Genomic DNA, 14352 nt, shown 5'->3' with positions numbered 1-14352 from the left:
ATTTCCAGGGACTGGGTGCCACCATAACAGCTGGACCCCAACAGTGTAGGGTCTCCCACACCAGTCCAGTATTAAAGCGCCAAACCTATCCGTTGCAATACGCAAGTTTCCCATTGGGGGCACTGCAGCGAAATATGACACTTACTGACAGGTCCTCCCAGGAACCACAACTTACAGGGAAGGTCTCAAAAAAAAAAAAAAAAAAAAAAGCTTTGTTCCTTTTTAAATTTGATTTTTTTTTTACTTATTTTTAAGATCACTTTATACATTTAAAAAAAAATATGGTAATTTTCAGACTGGCCACTAATATTAGAAGGCCGCACCCTGTTAGGTACAGGGACAGTGACAAATACTGACTCCGACCCTGTTTGTTTGTATACAAGTGTCTTCTGAGCATGCTCTAATCTGGGCAAAGGTCACTGCACAGGAAGAGAAGGAGGTGAGCTGTGACATCTGTTGTGAATGGAGGATCATGTGTTATCTACTGTATATAGAGGTGTTATCAGTCATTGTACAGGAGGAGGAGGTGAGCTGTGATATCACCTATTGTGAATGGTGGATCCTGTGTTGTGTTATCTACTGTATATAGAGGTGTTACAGTCATTGTACAGAAGAAGGAGGTGAGCTGTAACATCTATTGTGAATGCTGGATTCTATGCTACCTACTGTATATAGAGGTGTTATCAGCAGGGCTGTGGAGACTGAGTCGTGGAGTCGGTGTCGGTATAAAATGGACGGACTCCGACTCCTAAAATATATAATAAATTTTGTACAGTAGTTCAATGCAGAATGTGCTGTATATTTTTTCAAAGAAATTTAGGAAAGTTATGAAATCTCTATATATAAAACTGAATGTATGTATGTACTGTATGTATGCATGTGTGTATCACTAACCAATCACGAAGCATCTTTCATTTCACCAGAGCTGTTCAAAAGAAGCTGAGCTGTGATTGGTTGCTATGAGCAACAGTTTTCCTTGCAGCCAATCACTAAGCATCTCTCATTTCACCAGAGCTGGTTAAAAGAAAGTGAGCTGTGATTGGTTGCTATGAGCAAGTTTTCCCACTTGACAACACCTCAGCAGACACTGACATGGTGGGAGAAATCTAGCATCCCTGGGAACATAAGCTCCCAGCCATTGTCTGCCCCCCAGAAAGGAGTAGAGAGGACATGACAGATGAATCCCCCTCCCGTTCCCATATACCCATCACACATCCTCCACCCCATAGGCACATCTTCCCACGTAAAGGGTTCATTGGTATGGAAGTTAGCGCAATTTCACTAAGCGCTCTGGTTCTGACCCCGGGCTTCTCAAAGGTATCCCTGTAAAGGAAATGAGGACCGTTCCACTCAGCTCTGTGGTTCTGACCCCAGGGTCTCTTAAAGGGATCTCCGGTATGGAAGTTAGGGTAAATCCCTGAGCGCTCTGATTCTCACCCCAGGCTTCTATTAAAGGGATCATTGGTATGGAAGTCATGGCAAATCCACTCAGCGCTCTGGTTCTGACCCCAGGCTGACGGGATGATGTGTGATATTAGGGGTAGTAGTCCGATGGCTCTGGCTGACGGGATGATGTGGGATATTAGGGGTAGTAATCCGGTGGCTCTGGCTGACGGGATGATGTGGGATATTAGGGGTAGTAGTCTGGTGGCTCTGGCTGACGGGATGATGTGGGATATTAGGGGTAGTAATCCGGTGGCTCTGGCTGACGGGATGATGTGGGATATTAGGGGTAGTAGTCCGGTGACTCTGGCTGACGGGATGATGTGGGATATTAGGGGTAGTAGTCCAATGGCTCTGGCTGACGGGATGATGTGGGATATTAGGGGTAGTAGTCCGGTGACTCTGGCTGACGGGATGATGTGGGATATTAGGGGTAGTAGTCCGGTGGCTCTGGCTGACGGGATGATGTGGGATATTAGTGGTAGTAGTCCTGTGGCTCTGGCTGACGGGATGATGTGGGATATTAGGGGTAGTAGTCCGGTGGCTCTGGCTGACGGGATGATGTGGGATATTAGGGGTAGTAGTCCGGTGGCTCTGGCTGACGGGATGATGTGGGATATTAGGGGTAGTAGTCCGGTGGCTCTGGCTGACGGGATGATGTGGGATATTAGGGGTAGTAGTCCGGTGACTCTGGCTGACGGGATGATGTGGGATATTAGGGGTAGTAGTCAGGTGACTCTGGCTGACGGGATGATGTGGGATATTAGTGGTAGTAGTCCTGTGGCTCTGGCTGACGGGATGATGTGGGATATTAGGGGTAGTAGTCCGGTGGCTCTGGCTGACGGGATGATGTGGGATATTAGGGGTAGTAGTCCGGTGGCTCTGGCTGACGGGATGAAGTGGGATATTAGTGGTAGTAGTCCGGTGGCTCTGGCTGAGGGGATGATGTGGGATATTAGGGGTAGTAGTCCGGTAGCTCTGGCTGACGGGATGATGTGGGATATTAGTGCTAGTAGTCCGGTGGCTCTGGCTGACGGGATGATGTGGGATATTAGTGCTAGTAGTCCGGTGGCTCTGGCTGACGGGATGATGTGGGATATTAGGGGTAGTAGTCCGGGGGCTCTGGCTGAGGTGATGATGTGGGATATTAGGGGTAGTAGTCCCGGTGGCTCTGGCTGACGGGATGTGGGATATTAGGGGTAGTAGTTCGGTGGCTCTGGCTGACGGGATGATGTGGGATATTAGTGCTAGTAGTCCGGTGGCTCTGGCTGACGGGATGATGTGGGATATTAGGGGTAGTAGTCCGGTGGCTCTGGCTGACGGGATGATGTGGGATATTAGGGGTAGTAGTCCCGGTGGCTCTGGCTGACGGGATGTGGGATATTAGGGGTAGTAGTTCGGTGGCTCTGGCTGACGGGATGATGTGGGATATTAGTGGTAATAGTCCGGTGGCTCTGACTGACGGGATGATGTGGGATATTAGGGGTAGTAGTCCGGTGGCTCTGGCTGACGGGATGATGTGGGATATTAGGGGTAGTAGCCCGGTAGCTCTGGCTGACGGGATGATGTGGGATATTAGTGGTAGTAGTCCAGTAGCTCTGGCTGACGGGATGATGTGGGATATTAGGGGTAGTAGTCCGGTAGCTCTGGCTGACGGGATGATGTGGGATATTAGGGGTAGTAGTCCGGTGGCTCTGGCTGATGGGATGATGTGGGATATTAGGGGTAGTAGTCCGGTAGCTCTGGCTGACGGGATGATGTGGGATATTAGGGGTAGTAGTCCGGTAGCTCTGGCTGACGGGATGATGTGGGATATTAGTAGTAGTAGTCCGGTGGCTCTGGCTGACGGGATGATGTGGGATATTAGTAGTAGTAGTCCGGTGGCTCTGGCTGACGGGATGATGTGGGATATTAGTAGTAGTAGTCCGGTGGCTCTGGCTGACGGGATGATGTGGGATATTAGTAGTAGTAGTCCGGTGGCTCTGGCTGACGGGATGATGTGGGATATTAGGGGTAGTAGTCCGGTGGCTCTGGCTGACGGGATGATGTGGGATATTAGGGGTAGTAGTCCGGTGGCTCTGGCTGACGGGATGATGTGGGATATTATAGTGAATGTTGCTATGCGGAGTGGGTGGGGCTCTGCACATATATATATATACACACATACATTATAATTTGTTATAACTAACCACAGTTAGTTACTATGCCCGGGCAGCGCCGGGCTCTTCAGCTAGTGTCCTATAAATGGCTGTTCTATTCCTGATCTAAGGCTACATTCACACACAGCGTTTTTGCTGCATTTTTTGAGGATACGTTTTTCAGCTGCAAAAGCAGATCAGCTTTTAAAAAAAACGCATCACCTGAAAGGTTTTCGAGCTCATAGATAATGTTTTTCAATAGCAAAAGCAGATTAGAAATCTGCTCTATCTATCCATTTATCCATATCTGTCTATCCATATCTTATCTGTACCAAAAAGAATGAAAGCCGGGTAGCACACAGACTAACACTCCTTTTTTTTTAGCACCAGTCAGGTACACCTCATAGCTGCCCAAAAGGATGCCCAGGACAGGCATTGCTAGTCTTCAGAACACATCAACATCAATTGATAGTTGGAATAAATAGACTGCATTCACCACATCTTCTTAGGCTGTGTGCACACGCTGCAGATTTTGCTGCGGTTCCGCAGCGGTTTTGGCCGCTGCGGACCCGCAGCAGTTTCTGCTGCGGTGTACAGTACCATGATTCCCTATGGGAATCAAAAACCGCAGTGCAGACGGTGCGGAATTTTCCGCGCGGATCATCTGCGGTTTTCAATCCGCAGAAAGAATTGACATGTCAATTCTTTCTGCGGATTCTGCTGCGGTTTGCCATCTCCTCCAATGAGGAGATGAAAAACCGCAGGGCAAAACCGCAGAGCAATCCGCAGGTAAAACCGCAGGTATTTTGACCTGCGGTTTCACCTGCGGATTTAACAAAATCCGCGCGGATGAATCCGCACCTAATCCGCAGCGTGTGCACACAGCCTTAAGGTGCAGGCTTTATTTTCAAGTGTAGGGGTGTGCAGTATGAGGTTCTGCGGAACAGTATGAGGTTCTGCCCCTCCCCATAGGCTTGATCCTGGCTATGCCCATGATGTGAATGTAGCCTGAGGATCTAGGGTTTGTCTTAGCTGAGATAAGTCAGTGCTGCACTCCAGCACCAGTGAAGCTCCTCCTCTACAGACAAGGGAACAAAGTAAATATGTTCTATCTAAATATCTTGACTATTGTATCATAAAAATGATTAAATGTCTGATGTTCACATTGTACTACAATAAATTTTTCACTTAAATATAAGCAATATATGTGGGAGTCGGAGTTGGAGTCGGTGTAAGGGAAATTGAGGAGTCGGAGTCGCAGGTTTGGCTTACCGACTCCACAGCCCTGGTTATCCGTCATTGTACAGGAGGAGGAGGTGAGCTGTGATATCACCTATTGTGAATGGTGGATACTGTGTTATCTACTGTATATAGAGGTGTTATCAGCCATTGTACAGGAGGAGGAGGTGAGCTGTGACACCACCTAGTGTGTATGGTGGATACTGTGTTATCTACTTTATATAAAGGAGTTATCAGTTATTGTACAGGAGGGGGAGGTGAGCTGTGATATCACCTATTGTGAATGGTGGATCCTGTGTTATCTACTGTATATAGAGGTGTTATCAGTCATTGTAGAGGAGGGGGAGGAGGTGAGCTGTGACATCACCTATTGTGTATGGTGGATCCTGTGCTATCTACTGTATATAGAGGTGTTATCAGTCATTTAATCCTGTCTGTGATGAGATAACTGAAAAGCGCTCTTTACAGGACTTCTGAGTCTAGTATTAAGCTTAGCAACTGTGAAAATATTTTGAGAGAGATATCATAGAATCATATAGATTCTATGATATCTCTCTCAAAATATTTTCACAGTTGCTAATATATATATGGGAAAATTGAAACAAATATTATATAAAGACATACATTTAAAGATTAAACATAAAAAGTCAGATTTGGACAATAGGTAACTTATTGAGGACACATTCCCATGTTAGTGACTTACTTCTTTCTTCATCCAGCTCTTCAGCGCGGTGATTAACGCCTTCACACCTTGCTTTAAATAATTTGGAGGATGGAAGCCATCTTCTCTGAGCTCTGCGAGAGGCAACGCGAGAGAGTGGTCAGACAGTCATCTTAGAGGATTTGTAGCCTTCGGGTATCGCATAGCGGCGACTTTTACCTTTCAAAGTTTCAAGTAGGTTTTTGGCCACAAACCAACAAATTGCCTCAAAGAAAGGGAACTTGAAGAGATCTGGGGTCTTCAATCGTTTTTCCATCTCATAACACCTTAAAAAAAAAAAAAAAAAGGTCTTGGTCACACATTTCATTTCTTGTAGGCAGATTTGTAAAAAATAAATAAATAAATCTGCACTGCAATCACCACTAGGGGGAGCTCACTGCATGCAGCCTATACATTAAGCTTAATCACAAAGTGGTATGCAGTGAGCTCCCTCTAGTGGTGGTTGCAGGAAGCCAGAATTTTATCATTCATCTCTTCGCAAAAGCTGAAGATTTGGAACTTCGTATCAGAAAAATTAAAAAAAAATTAATTTTTTACCTGAGCTGCATGCCAATGTTTAGGTTGTGCAGAAAGTTCCCACCAAAGGCCATGCAATCCTGAGACGTGAGGACAGCGTGAATCCAGCCTGTAAACGAAGAATATATTAAAATATCCGAAATGCAGTAAAAAAAAAAAAAAAATCATGAAAAGGTTTTGGTTTTTTTTTCAGGGTGGTACGAAACTAACAAAAAACCCCAAAAAACTAAAAGGTTTGGAAAAAACATGGTGGCTTTCTTTACAAAACAGCACCACACCTCAAGACAGGTTGTGAGTGGCACTGCGGCGCTCAGCTCCATTGAAGTGAATGGGACCGGGTTGAAATACCACAGTCTACCTGTAGAGATGGTGGCAGTATTTCTTTTTGAAATTAAAAAAAAAAAAAGTTTTTCTAATCCGAGCCAACCCCTTTTAATAATACACAACTTCTATATTGAGGCTGTTCTGCCTAGCTTTGGGTTGGCTGGGTTCTTCTGACTTACCGGTTGGGAGAAAGAGCGTGTGCCCCTGTTTCAGCACGCACTTGTAACAGTTATCCACCTTGTCCCCAAAAAACTCCTCGCTTTGGGTAACTGAAGAGCTCCAGGATTCGTACAGGGCCAGGTTCTCATCCGTGGGCTTTATCAAGTAGAAAATCTTCTCCCCCTGGAAGTGAAAAAGGACGATTATATTTGGGGTCAAGCCCTAAATTCTGGGACCTAACAAAATCCTAAAAACAGGGGGGTGTTCAAGAGATCTGTGTAAATGAAGCAATGGCTGCACATGCGCATTACCGCTCCATTCATTGTCTATTGGACTGCCATAGTAGTAAAGATGTACTGGCACCTCAGCAGCCTCGTCTCAGGATTGCATGGGCAATATAGCTGCATTCATTGTCTATTGGACTAAGAGATATCATAGAACAGCAGCCCATTTCTGTCATGCCCGTAGATAAGAAAAGAAGCAGTGCTGCGCATGCGCTACCATCAACTCCAGGAGCCTTCTTCTGAGGATCATGATGGCCAAGTATGCGCAACACAGCTTGATTGATTGTCTATTGGACTGCTGGAGATAGAATACTACACCACCCGATTTGTCCATCCCATAAGACAAGAAATGGACCAGCGATGTCCATGTGCTACCATCACTCCTTTCCAGCAGAGATCTCCAGCAGAGCAGCCTTGATAAGATCAGCGACAAGATGGCCATTCATTGTCTACTGGACTGCAGGAGATCAGGTGCTGAACTGCTGCTGTACTGCCATCAATGCTTTCAAGCAGAGAACTCCAATGCCTTTTCTGGGTCGGCGTGCTCACAGCCGTGCATTCGCAACACAGCTTCGCTTATTTCCAATTGGAGTACCGGAGATAGCGGGTCACTGTACTACTATTGGAGTACCGGAGATAGCGGGTCACTGTACTACTATCTGAGCACCGGAGATAGCGGGTCACTGTACTACTATTGGAGTACCGGAGATAGCGGGTCACTGTACTACTATTGCAGTACCGGAGATGGCGGGGCACTGTACTACTATTGGAGTACCGGAGATGGCGAGTCACTGTACTACTATTGCAGTACCGGAGATGGCGGGGCACTGTACTACTTTTGGAGTAACGGAGATAGCGAGGCACTGTACTACTTTTGAAGTACCGGAGATGGCGAGGCACTGTACTACTATTGGAGTACCGGAGATAGCGGGTCACTGTACTACTATCTGAGCACCGGAGATAGCGGGGCACTGTACTACTATTGGAGTACCGGAGATAGCGGGGCACTGTACTACTATTGCAGTACCGGAGATGGCGGGGCACTGTACTACTATTGGAGTACCGGAGATGGCGGGTCACTGTACTACTATTGCAGTACCGGAGATGGCGGGGCACTGTACTACTTTTGGAGTAACGGAGATAGCGAGGCACTCTACTACTTTTGAAGTACCGGAGATGGCGAGTCACTGTACTACTATTGGAGTACCGGAGATAGCGGGTCACTGTACTACTATTGGAGTACCGGAGATAGCGGGTCACTGTACTACTATTGCAGTACCGGAGATGGCGGGGCACTGTACTACTATTGGAGTACCGGAGATGGCGGGTCACTGTACTACTATTGCAGTACCGGAGATGGCGGGGCACTGTACTACTTTTGGAGTAACGGAGATAGCGAGGCACTCTACTACTTTTGAAGTACCGGAGATGGCGAGGCACTGTACTACTATTGGAGTACCGGAGATAGTGGGGCACTGCTGCTATTGGAGTACCGGAGAGGGCGGGGCACTGTACTACTATAGCAGTACAGGAGAGGGCGGGGCACTGTACTACTATAGCAGTACCGGAGAGAGCGGAGCACCGTACTACTATTGGGGTACCAGAGATAGCGGGGCACTGTACTACTATTGGAGTACCAGAGATATCAGACCACTGTACTATTAGTGGAGTACTGGAGATATCGGGGCACTGTATTAAGCCATATCCATCACTAAAGCAGGGAACTCCAGCTCCCTCTTTTCAAGGCCAGTGACGTGATGGCCGCGCATGTTCGACATGTCTCCATTCATTGTCTGTTGGATTACTGGAGATATTGCAGTACTTTATCTCCATCAGTTCCATAGACTAGTTCAAGGCTATGTTGCGCATGCACTGCCATCGCTCCATTCACACAGGGCACTTCGCACGGCGCTTACCCATAAGACGTGATACCAGACGGAAGTGCCACCAAAGTCTATGTGGAAATCGGTGTAGCTGTCCTCCACTCCCATCAGGCAATACTTTTGAACAAAGGGCTTTGTGAAGACGGAGTCGTCTGGCCAGTAATTCTCTACCCAAGACAATTTTTTACCGATATCTGGTACTTTAACCAACTCAGACATCCTAAAATGACAAATAAAAAAAATAGCCTCAGACGTGTACTAAAAAATCCAGGACGATGGGGTCAGAGGGGGGAGGAATGTACATACGAGGTCTACAGATCTAATAAGAGCTTACTTGGTGTCGGAGAATTCCAGGCTGATGACGTTTAATACTTTGGGTCGGTCGACGTTCATGAAATATTTTACAAAATTTCGGAGCTTCATCTTGCTGTCAGCTTGCCTTGCCACATCGATGACATCTATAATTTTGTCCCCACCTGCAAAAAAGGATTGTGGAAAAGTAAAGGGGCGGCATATAGTATTTCAGTAAGTTGGTGTTAAGACAGGCTGGCTACATATAAGGCTTTGGTGGCAACGGCTAACGAATGTTTATGGTGACCTCTTGACGGCATTTATTAGTAAAACACAGGATTGGTCATGTTGGGTTTCAATATGTCTGATCTTTTTAGAAAAAGATATACTGCTATATAATATTAGTGTGAACGGTCTACCATATAGACGTTAGATCTGAATTGGTGGCAGTAGCCAATGACTATGGTGGCCTCCCCCCAACAATCCCCTCATGGCGGATGTAAGTAGGATTGGACATATTGTATTTTAACATGCCTGATCTTTTGCTCCCAGTGAAGAAGGGCGACATCTAAAGGTTTTTTTTGGGGCTCTTTTGAATGGCAAAAAGTGTCTCTGTGATCCAATTCATTCAGCTCCAGACGCATTTGCAAGAACGTGACCGAAAACAGATTTATTCCACTCGTCAAAGTGAATCCTGCAGCGAATCGTCGTGACCAACGCGACCCCTTTTTAATTTCGCCAGGTCTGCAGGGACTGGAAGCCTTACTCTACCTACGTCTGTCGAATCCGTGCACATCTCCGACCGAGCACATTAACATGCGCGTTTGCTTCACCCATGGGCATTGTGCCATCTGCTGTCCTAATGGCACGGTTTGCCAGGAAGCGTTCCGGAGTATCGGATAATTGCGCCCATAAAGTACAAATAAACAAGAGGCAGAATCCCCGCTCCAGACGTAAGAAGCGAGCCAAAAATGGAAGTGGGAAAGCGGCCAAAGATAGATTAAAAAGCCTGGCATCCTGGACCTTGTCGAAAACGGGGGAACGAAGGAAAAATATATTGCGGGTTAATCCTATAGAAATCCCACAACGGCGCTGAACGAGCGCAGAGAGACGATCTTCACATAATGTATCGCTCAGACGCCGTCATCTAATTAGATCACATCCGTGGCTCACATCTGTGCAGCGGCACCGCCATGGCCACGGCGCATAGCCAGGCGCAATTACTGCCATTATTATTTTTATGGGTGTGCGGTCGTGAAATAAAAAAAAAGGAACAAGACATTTCGACAGGAACCCATGCACAACGGCCTAAATCTGAGACTGAAGGCAAAGTAATTTCCCCAATATTTCTATCATTTCCTCAAGAAAAGTGGCGGCAGAGACACCAGAGCAACTGCTCATCATATTAAAAGGTTTTCAGCCTCTCTAAAGGAAGGGGGTCACACGACCATATTGTGGGCGACTCCAGCTCTATCCAGCCATCTATCACATGGTCCCATATTCATCTGAATGAGCGCTCTGCAATACCATCTTTCCCCTGAAAAGGCCACTGTAGGGAAAGTGAGCAGCCACACACTACTGATCTGATCAAGGATTCAGATTATCGGTGGAAGCCAAGATGACTATACAAAGGAGGAGGCTGCCAAGACCTTGGTGCCCCCTCACCACCCACGAGGCTGCCAGGACCTTGGAGCCCCTTTCCCTTCCACCCCCACGGCTGCCAAGACTTTGGCGTTCCTTTCCCTTCCCCTGAGGCTGCCAAGACCTTGGCGCACCTCCCCCCACCCCAGAGGCTGCCAAGACCTTGGCGCCCCTTTCCCTTCACCCTTCCCGAGAGGCTGCCAAGATCTTGGTGCCCTTTTCCCTTCCCCCTCCTCCAAAGCTGCCAAGATCTTGGCACCACATTTCCCCATCCCCCCAAGGCTGTCAAGACCTTGGCGCCACTTTTCCCCACCGAGACTGCTAAGACCTTGGGTGCCACTTTTCCCCACCGCGGCTGCCAAGACATTGGTGCCCGTCCCCCCCTCCCCCCGAGGCTGCCAAGATATTTACGCCATTTTTACATGAGAATGCCAGGGCACTGGCACCACTTTTGCATGAGGTTTTCAATACACTGGTGCCATTCTCTATACCCCTAATGGTGCTCCCAGTGACTAGCCAAAATAGTGGACTAATTAGAGCATTACCAGGGCTTAACTTCATGCCCGCTAAGCGTATTACCCATCTCTACGCGGATCATAGAAGGTACCTGGATCCTTACCAACATATCGCTCCACGTCCATAACCGAAAAGGTGGGAGGTGGAAGTCTGAGGCCCAGGCCCTCCATTTCTGGCACGATGATTGGACTGTTGAATCCATGCTTCTCCAAGTACCGCTGTGTCAGGTGGCTGCCGTTCATCCGTAAAATAATATCATCGGCGCTGAAAAATGAGTAAGTGATGTCATTGTGTATATTTGCCATACAAGGGGCTGCCATATTTCGGGGTCATGGACCTCAGCGTAAAGAACCCACTAAGGATTGTTCTCCAATTACGGGTCATTGTTCTTTTTGAAGATAACATCAGATTTCAATGGTTCCTTGAACCAAAGCGGCGACCATGTGATTTTCGAGAGGGTGGTGTTCTTAATGTGTACCACCACTTGACATCACCACATATACCTTGGGAAGGACCGGGCTCGAAGTTGCTGCACAAAGGTCCTCGTTCCTGCTTGCACTGGCTTGCTGCCATCGTCTGCCTCGGTGTAGTCATGTCTATGCCAGTTCCTCCTCTTCTTCACTAGGGGAAGCCAGGGATAACAATTAGTGGGCACAATGGTAAAACATGGAAGACAGGCAGACAACGGGGGCCGAGACATTCTACTACAACGGAGAAGACTTCAAGAGATTCAATGGAAACAACTGACTGTGAAATATCAAGATAGTCACTGTCCTTCACACCATTTATAGTTACCCCAGATCCCTTTAAGGGAACTAGTCACGTTGCACATGGTGTCCGATCTGCAGGCGGCATGTCATAATGCAGGAGGAGATGAGCAGACTGATATATTGGCTTGGGGAAAGAGATTTAACAATGCTAATTGAAATCCCTACTCTTTCTATGCTTGAGAGTCAAGTAGGCGGGCTTAGTTGCCAATTACTAAAAAGGACCGCCCACTTGACTCCTAAGGATAAAAATTTCAATTAAAAAAAATACAAGTTCTACTAAATTTTTTCCCATTAATCTATATAATCAATCTGCTCCTCTTCTATTGCTCTATAAAATACTGATCAAAAATTCCATTACATAAAAAAGCTGCCAGATTCCCTTTAAAGAGGACCTGTCACTTGCCATAAATCTAATTTCTTTTTTAACGTGGTGTAAAAGCCTCTGTTCTCCGGAATCCGACGTTGTTTTTCTTGTGCCTCTCTGTTCCCGAGATACGGCCCTTTCATGTTAATCTAGTCTTTTTAGCCAACAGGTCGTCTACATCAACTCTTGTGGGCGTGGTCACGAAGAGCACCCCCACTTGGCTAACAAAAATAAAATTTATATACGGAGAAAGAGAGGTCATATCTCAGGAACGGAGAGGAGCAGGAAGGAAAGAAAGACCATGCCGGATTCAAAAGAACAGCGGAATTAACACTGGGTAAAAAACAAAATAAACAAAATACATTAAAAAATGCTTATGAGAAAAGGAGATGATTCACTTTTCTACAATGGGTACGTGTCGTGCTTCAGTCCAATGACCATGTAAATTCAATTGGGCTGGAACCCAGACTCCTAAGAGCTTCAGAATTAAGAAAAAACATGGTCGCTTTTTTTTCTCTCCTAAAAACAAAGACACCGTTCATGGGTTGCCCTCCTGTATTGCAGGCGGCTCATTTACAAAGGACAAGTCAAGGCTCTTCAAAAGAGTATTTAACCAAGTGGATAAACAAAGATGGCGAGTGTTGGTCGGTATACCAGCGTTAGCGAATCATTCAACAGGATGTGTCAAATGATTACGATCATTATGGAAATTACACAGATGCTCATGTAACAGCTACCACTTGGCCAACCATCAAAAGTGATAATTACTGTCGAGTCGTCAGAGAAAGAAGAACAATGAGGTTTCAAAAACGGTGCCAAAAAGTAAAATAAAAAAAAAAGTTGAGCCTAAAACTTTAAAAATTTAAGTCCCACGGACACTCAGGATTTCAAAAATAGCAGCTGCCAGAGGTTCTCCACCGACAAGTTTTTCAAAGAAGTCAGGTGGCAACATGGGTGGTATCTTCACATGGCTCATTTACAGGTAGGCACCGGGTGTGTATGGCAACACACTGCCGGCCACGGAAACTCCAGGTAGAAGTCTGCTTTGGGTAACTGACCCATCAAGTCCAGTGTCTTCTCAGACCAAACCTCGACATGACTTGGACACTTACCCTAAACTTATCACCTTCAAACTCTGGTACTAGGGAAGATTTTTGGGATCGTTAAAAGGTTTGCCACCAAAACATAAATAACGCTGGACTCTAATATAGATCTGCAGGGTTTGAGCTAATCCCACAGAGAAGGTCAAAGAGGACCATCCAAGTAGAGCCTGGTGTTTCCTCAAAGACTTGGAACATACCACAGAGAAGGTCAAAGGACCATCCAAGAATAGCCTGGTGTTTCCTCAAAGACTTGGAAGATACCACAGAGGTGGTCAAAGAGGACCATCCATTTAACCTCTTTCTCTCTTCTGGTATCTTTCCTTCCTCATTTAAGCATGCCATCATACATCCACTACTTAAAAATACATCCCTCGACCAAAACTGTGCCGCTAACTATAGACCTGTCTCTAATCTTCCCTTCATCTCTAAACTCCTGGAACGCCTGGTCCACTCCCGTCTTATCCGCTATCTCTCAGAAAACTCTCTTCTTGACCCTCTCCAATCCGGTTTCCGCTCTTTACATTCTACTGAAACTGCCCTCACTAAAGTCTCTAATGATCTACTAACAGCTAAAGCTATTGGTCATTACTCCATGCTAATTCTCCTGGATCTCTCTGCAGCATTCGACACTGTGGATCATCAGCTCCTCCTCACTATGCTCCATTCCATTGGCCTCAAGGACACCGTTCTCTCCTGGTTCTCCTCCTATCTCTCTGACCGCTCCTTTACTGAATCTTTTGCCGGTTCCTCCTCCTCTCATCTTCCCCTTACTGTTGGGGTTCCTCAAGGATGAGTCCTAGGCCCCCTCCTCTTCTCCTTGTACACTGCCCCTATTGGTCAAACAATCAGTAGATTTGGTTTCCAGTACCATCTCTATGCTGATGACACCCAATTATACGCTTCTTCTCCTGACATCACGCCAGTCTTTCTAGAAAACACCGGCGATTGTCTAAACGCTGT

General features: G+C 46.5%; 1 protein-coding gene across 2 annotated transcripts in view; it reads right to left on the bottom strand.

Annotated features, from left to right (window-relative positions):
- KDM7A (lysine demethylase 7A) overlaps positions 1–14352 on the bottom strand; it is a 69014-nt gene that overhangs the window by 11260 nt on the left and 43402 nt on the right. For both annotated transcript variants that reach the window (XM_073567624.1, XM_073567625.1), the window contains exons 3-10: positions 11659–11776; positions 11259–11419; positions 9042–9183; positions 8741–8927; positions 6561–6723; positions 6079–6166; positions 5701–5807; positions 5524–5615 (exon numbers count right to left, since the gene is read on the bottom strand). In XM_073567624.1, coding sequence (XP_073423725.1) covers positions 5524–5615; positions 5701–5807; positions 6079–6166; positions 6561–6723; positions 8741–8927; positions 9042–9183; positions 11259–11419; positions 11659–11776 — 1058 coding nt within the window. The remainder of the gene's footprint in view (positions 1–5523; positions 5616–5700; positions 5808–6078; positions 6167–6560; positions 6724–8740; positions 8928–9041; positions 9184–11258; positions 11420–11658; positions 11777–14352) is intronic.

This window comes from Dendrobates tinctorius, unplaced genomic scaffold (genome assembly GCF_039654945.1).
Source record: "Dendrobates tinctorius isolate UK_male_01 unplaced genomic scaffold, ASM3965494v1 ptg000020l, whole genome shotgun sequence".
Classification (NCBI taxonomy): Eukaryota; Metazoa; Chordata; class Amphibia; order Anura; family Dendrobatidae; genus Dendrobates; species Dendrobates tinctorius.
Note: the sequence above shows the minus strand (reverse complement) of the source record. Positions and strands in the feature narration are given on the sequence as shown.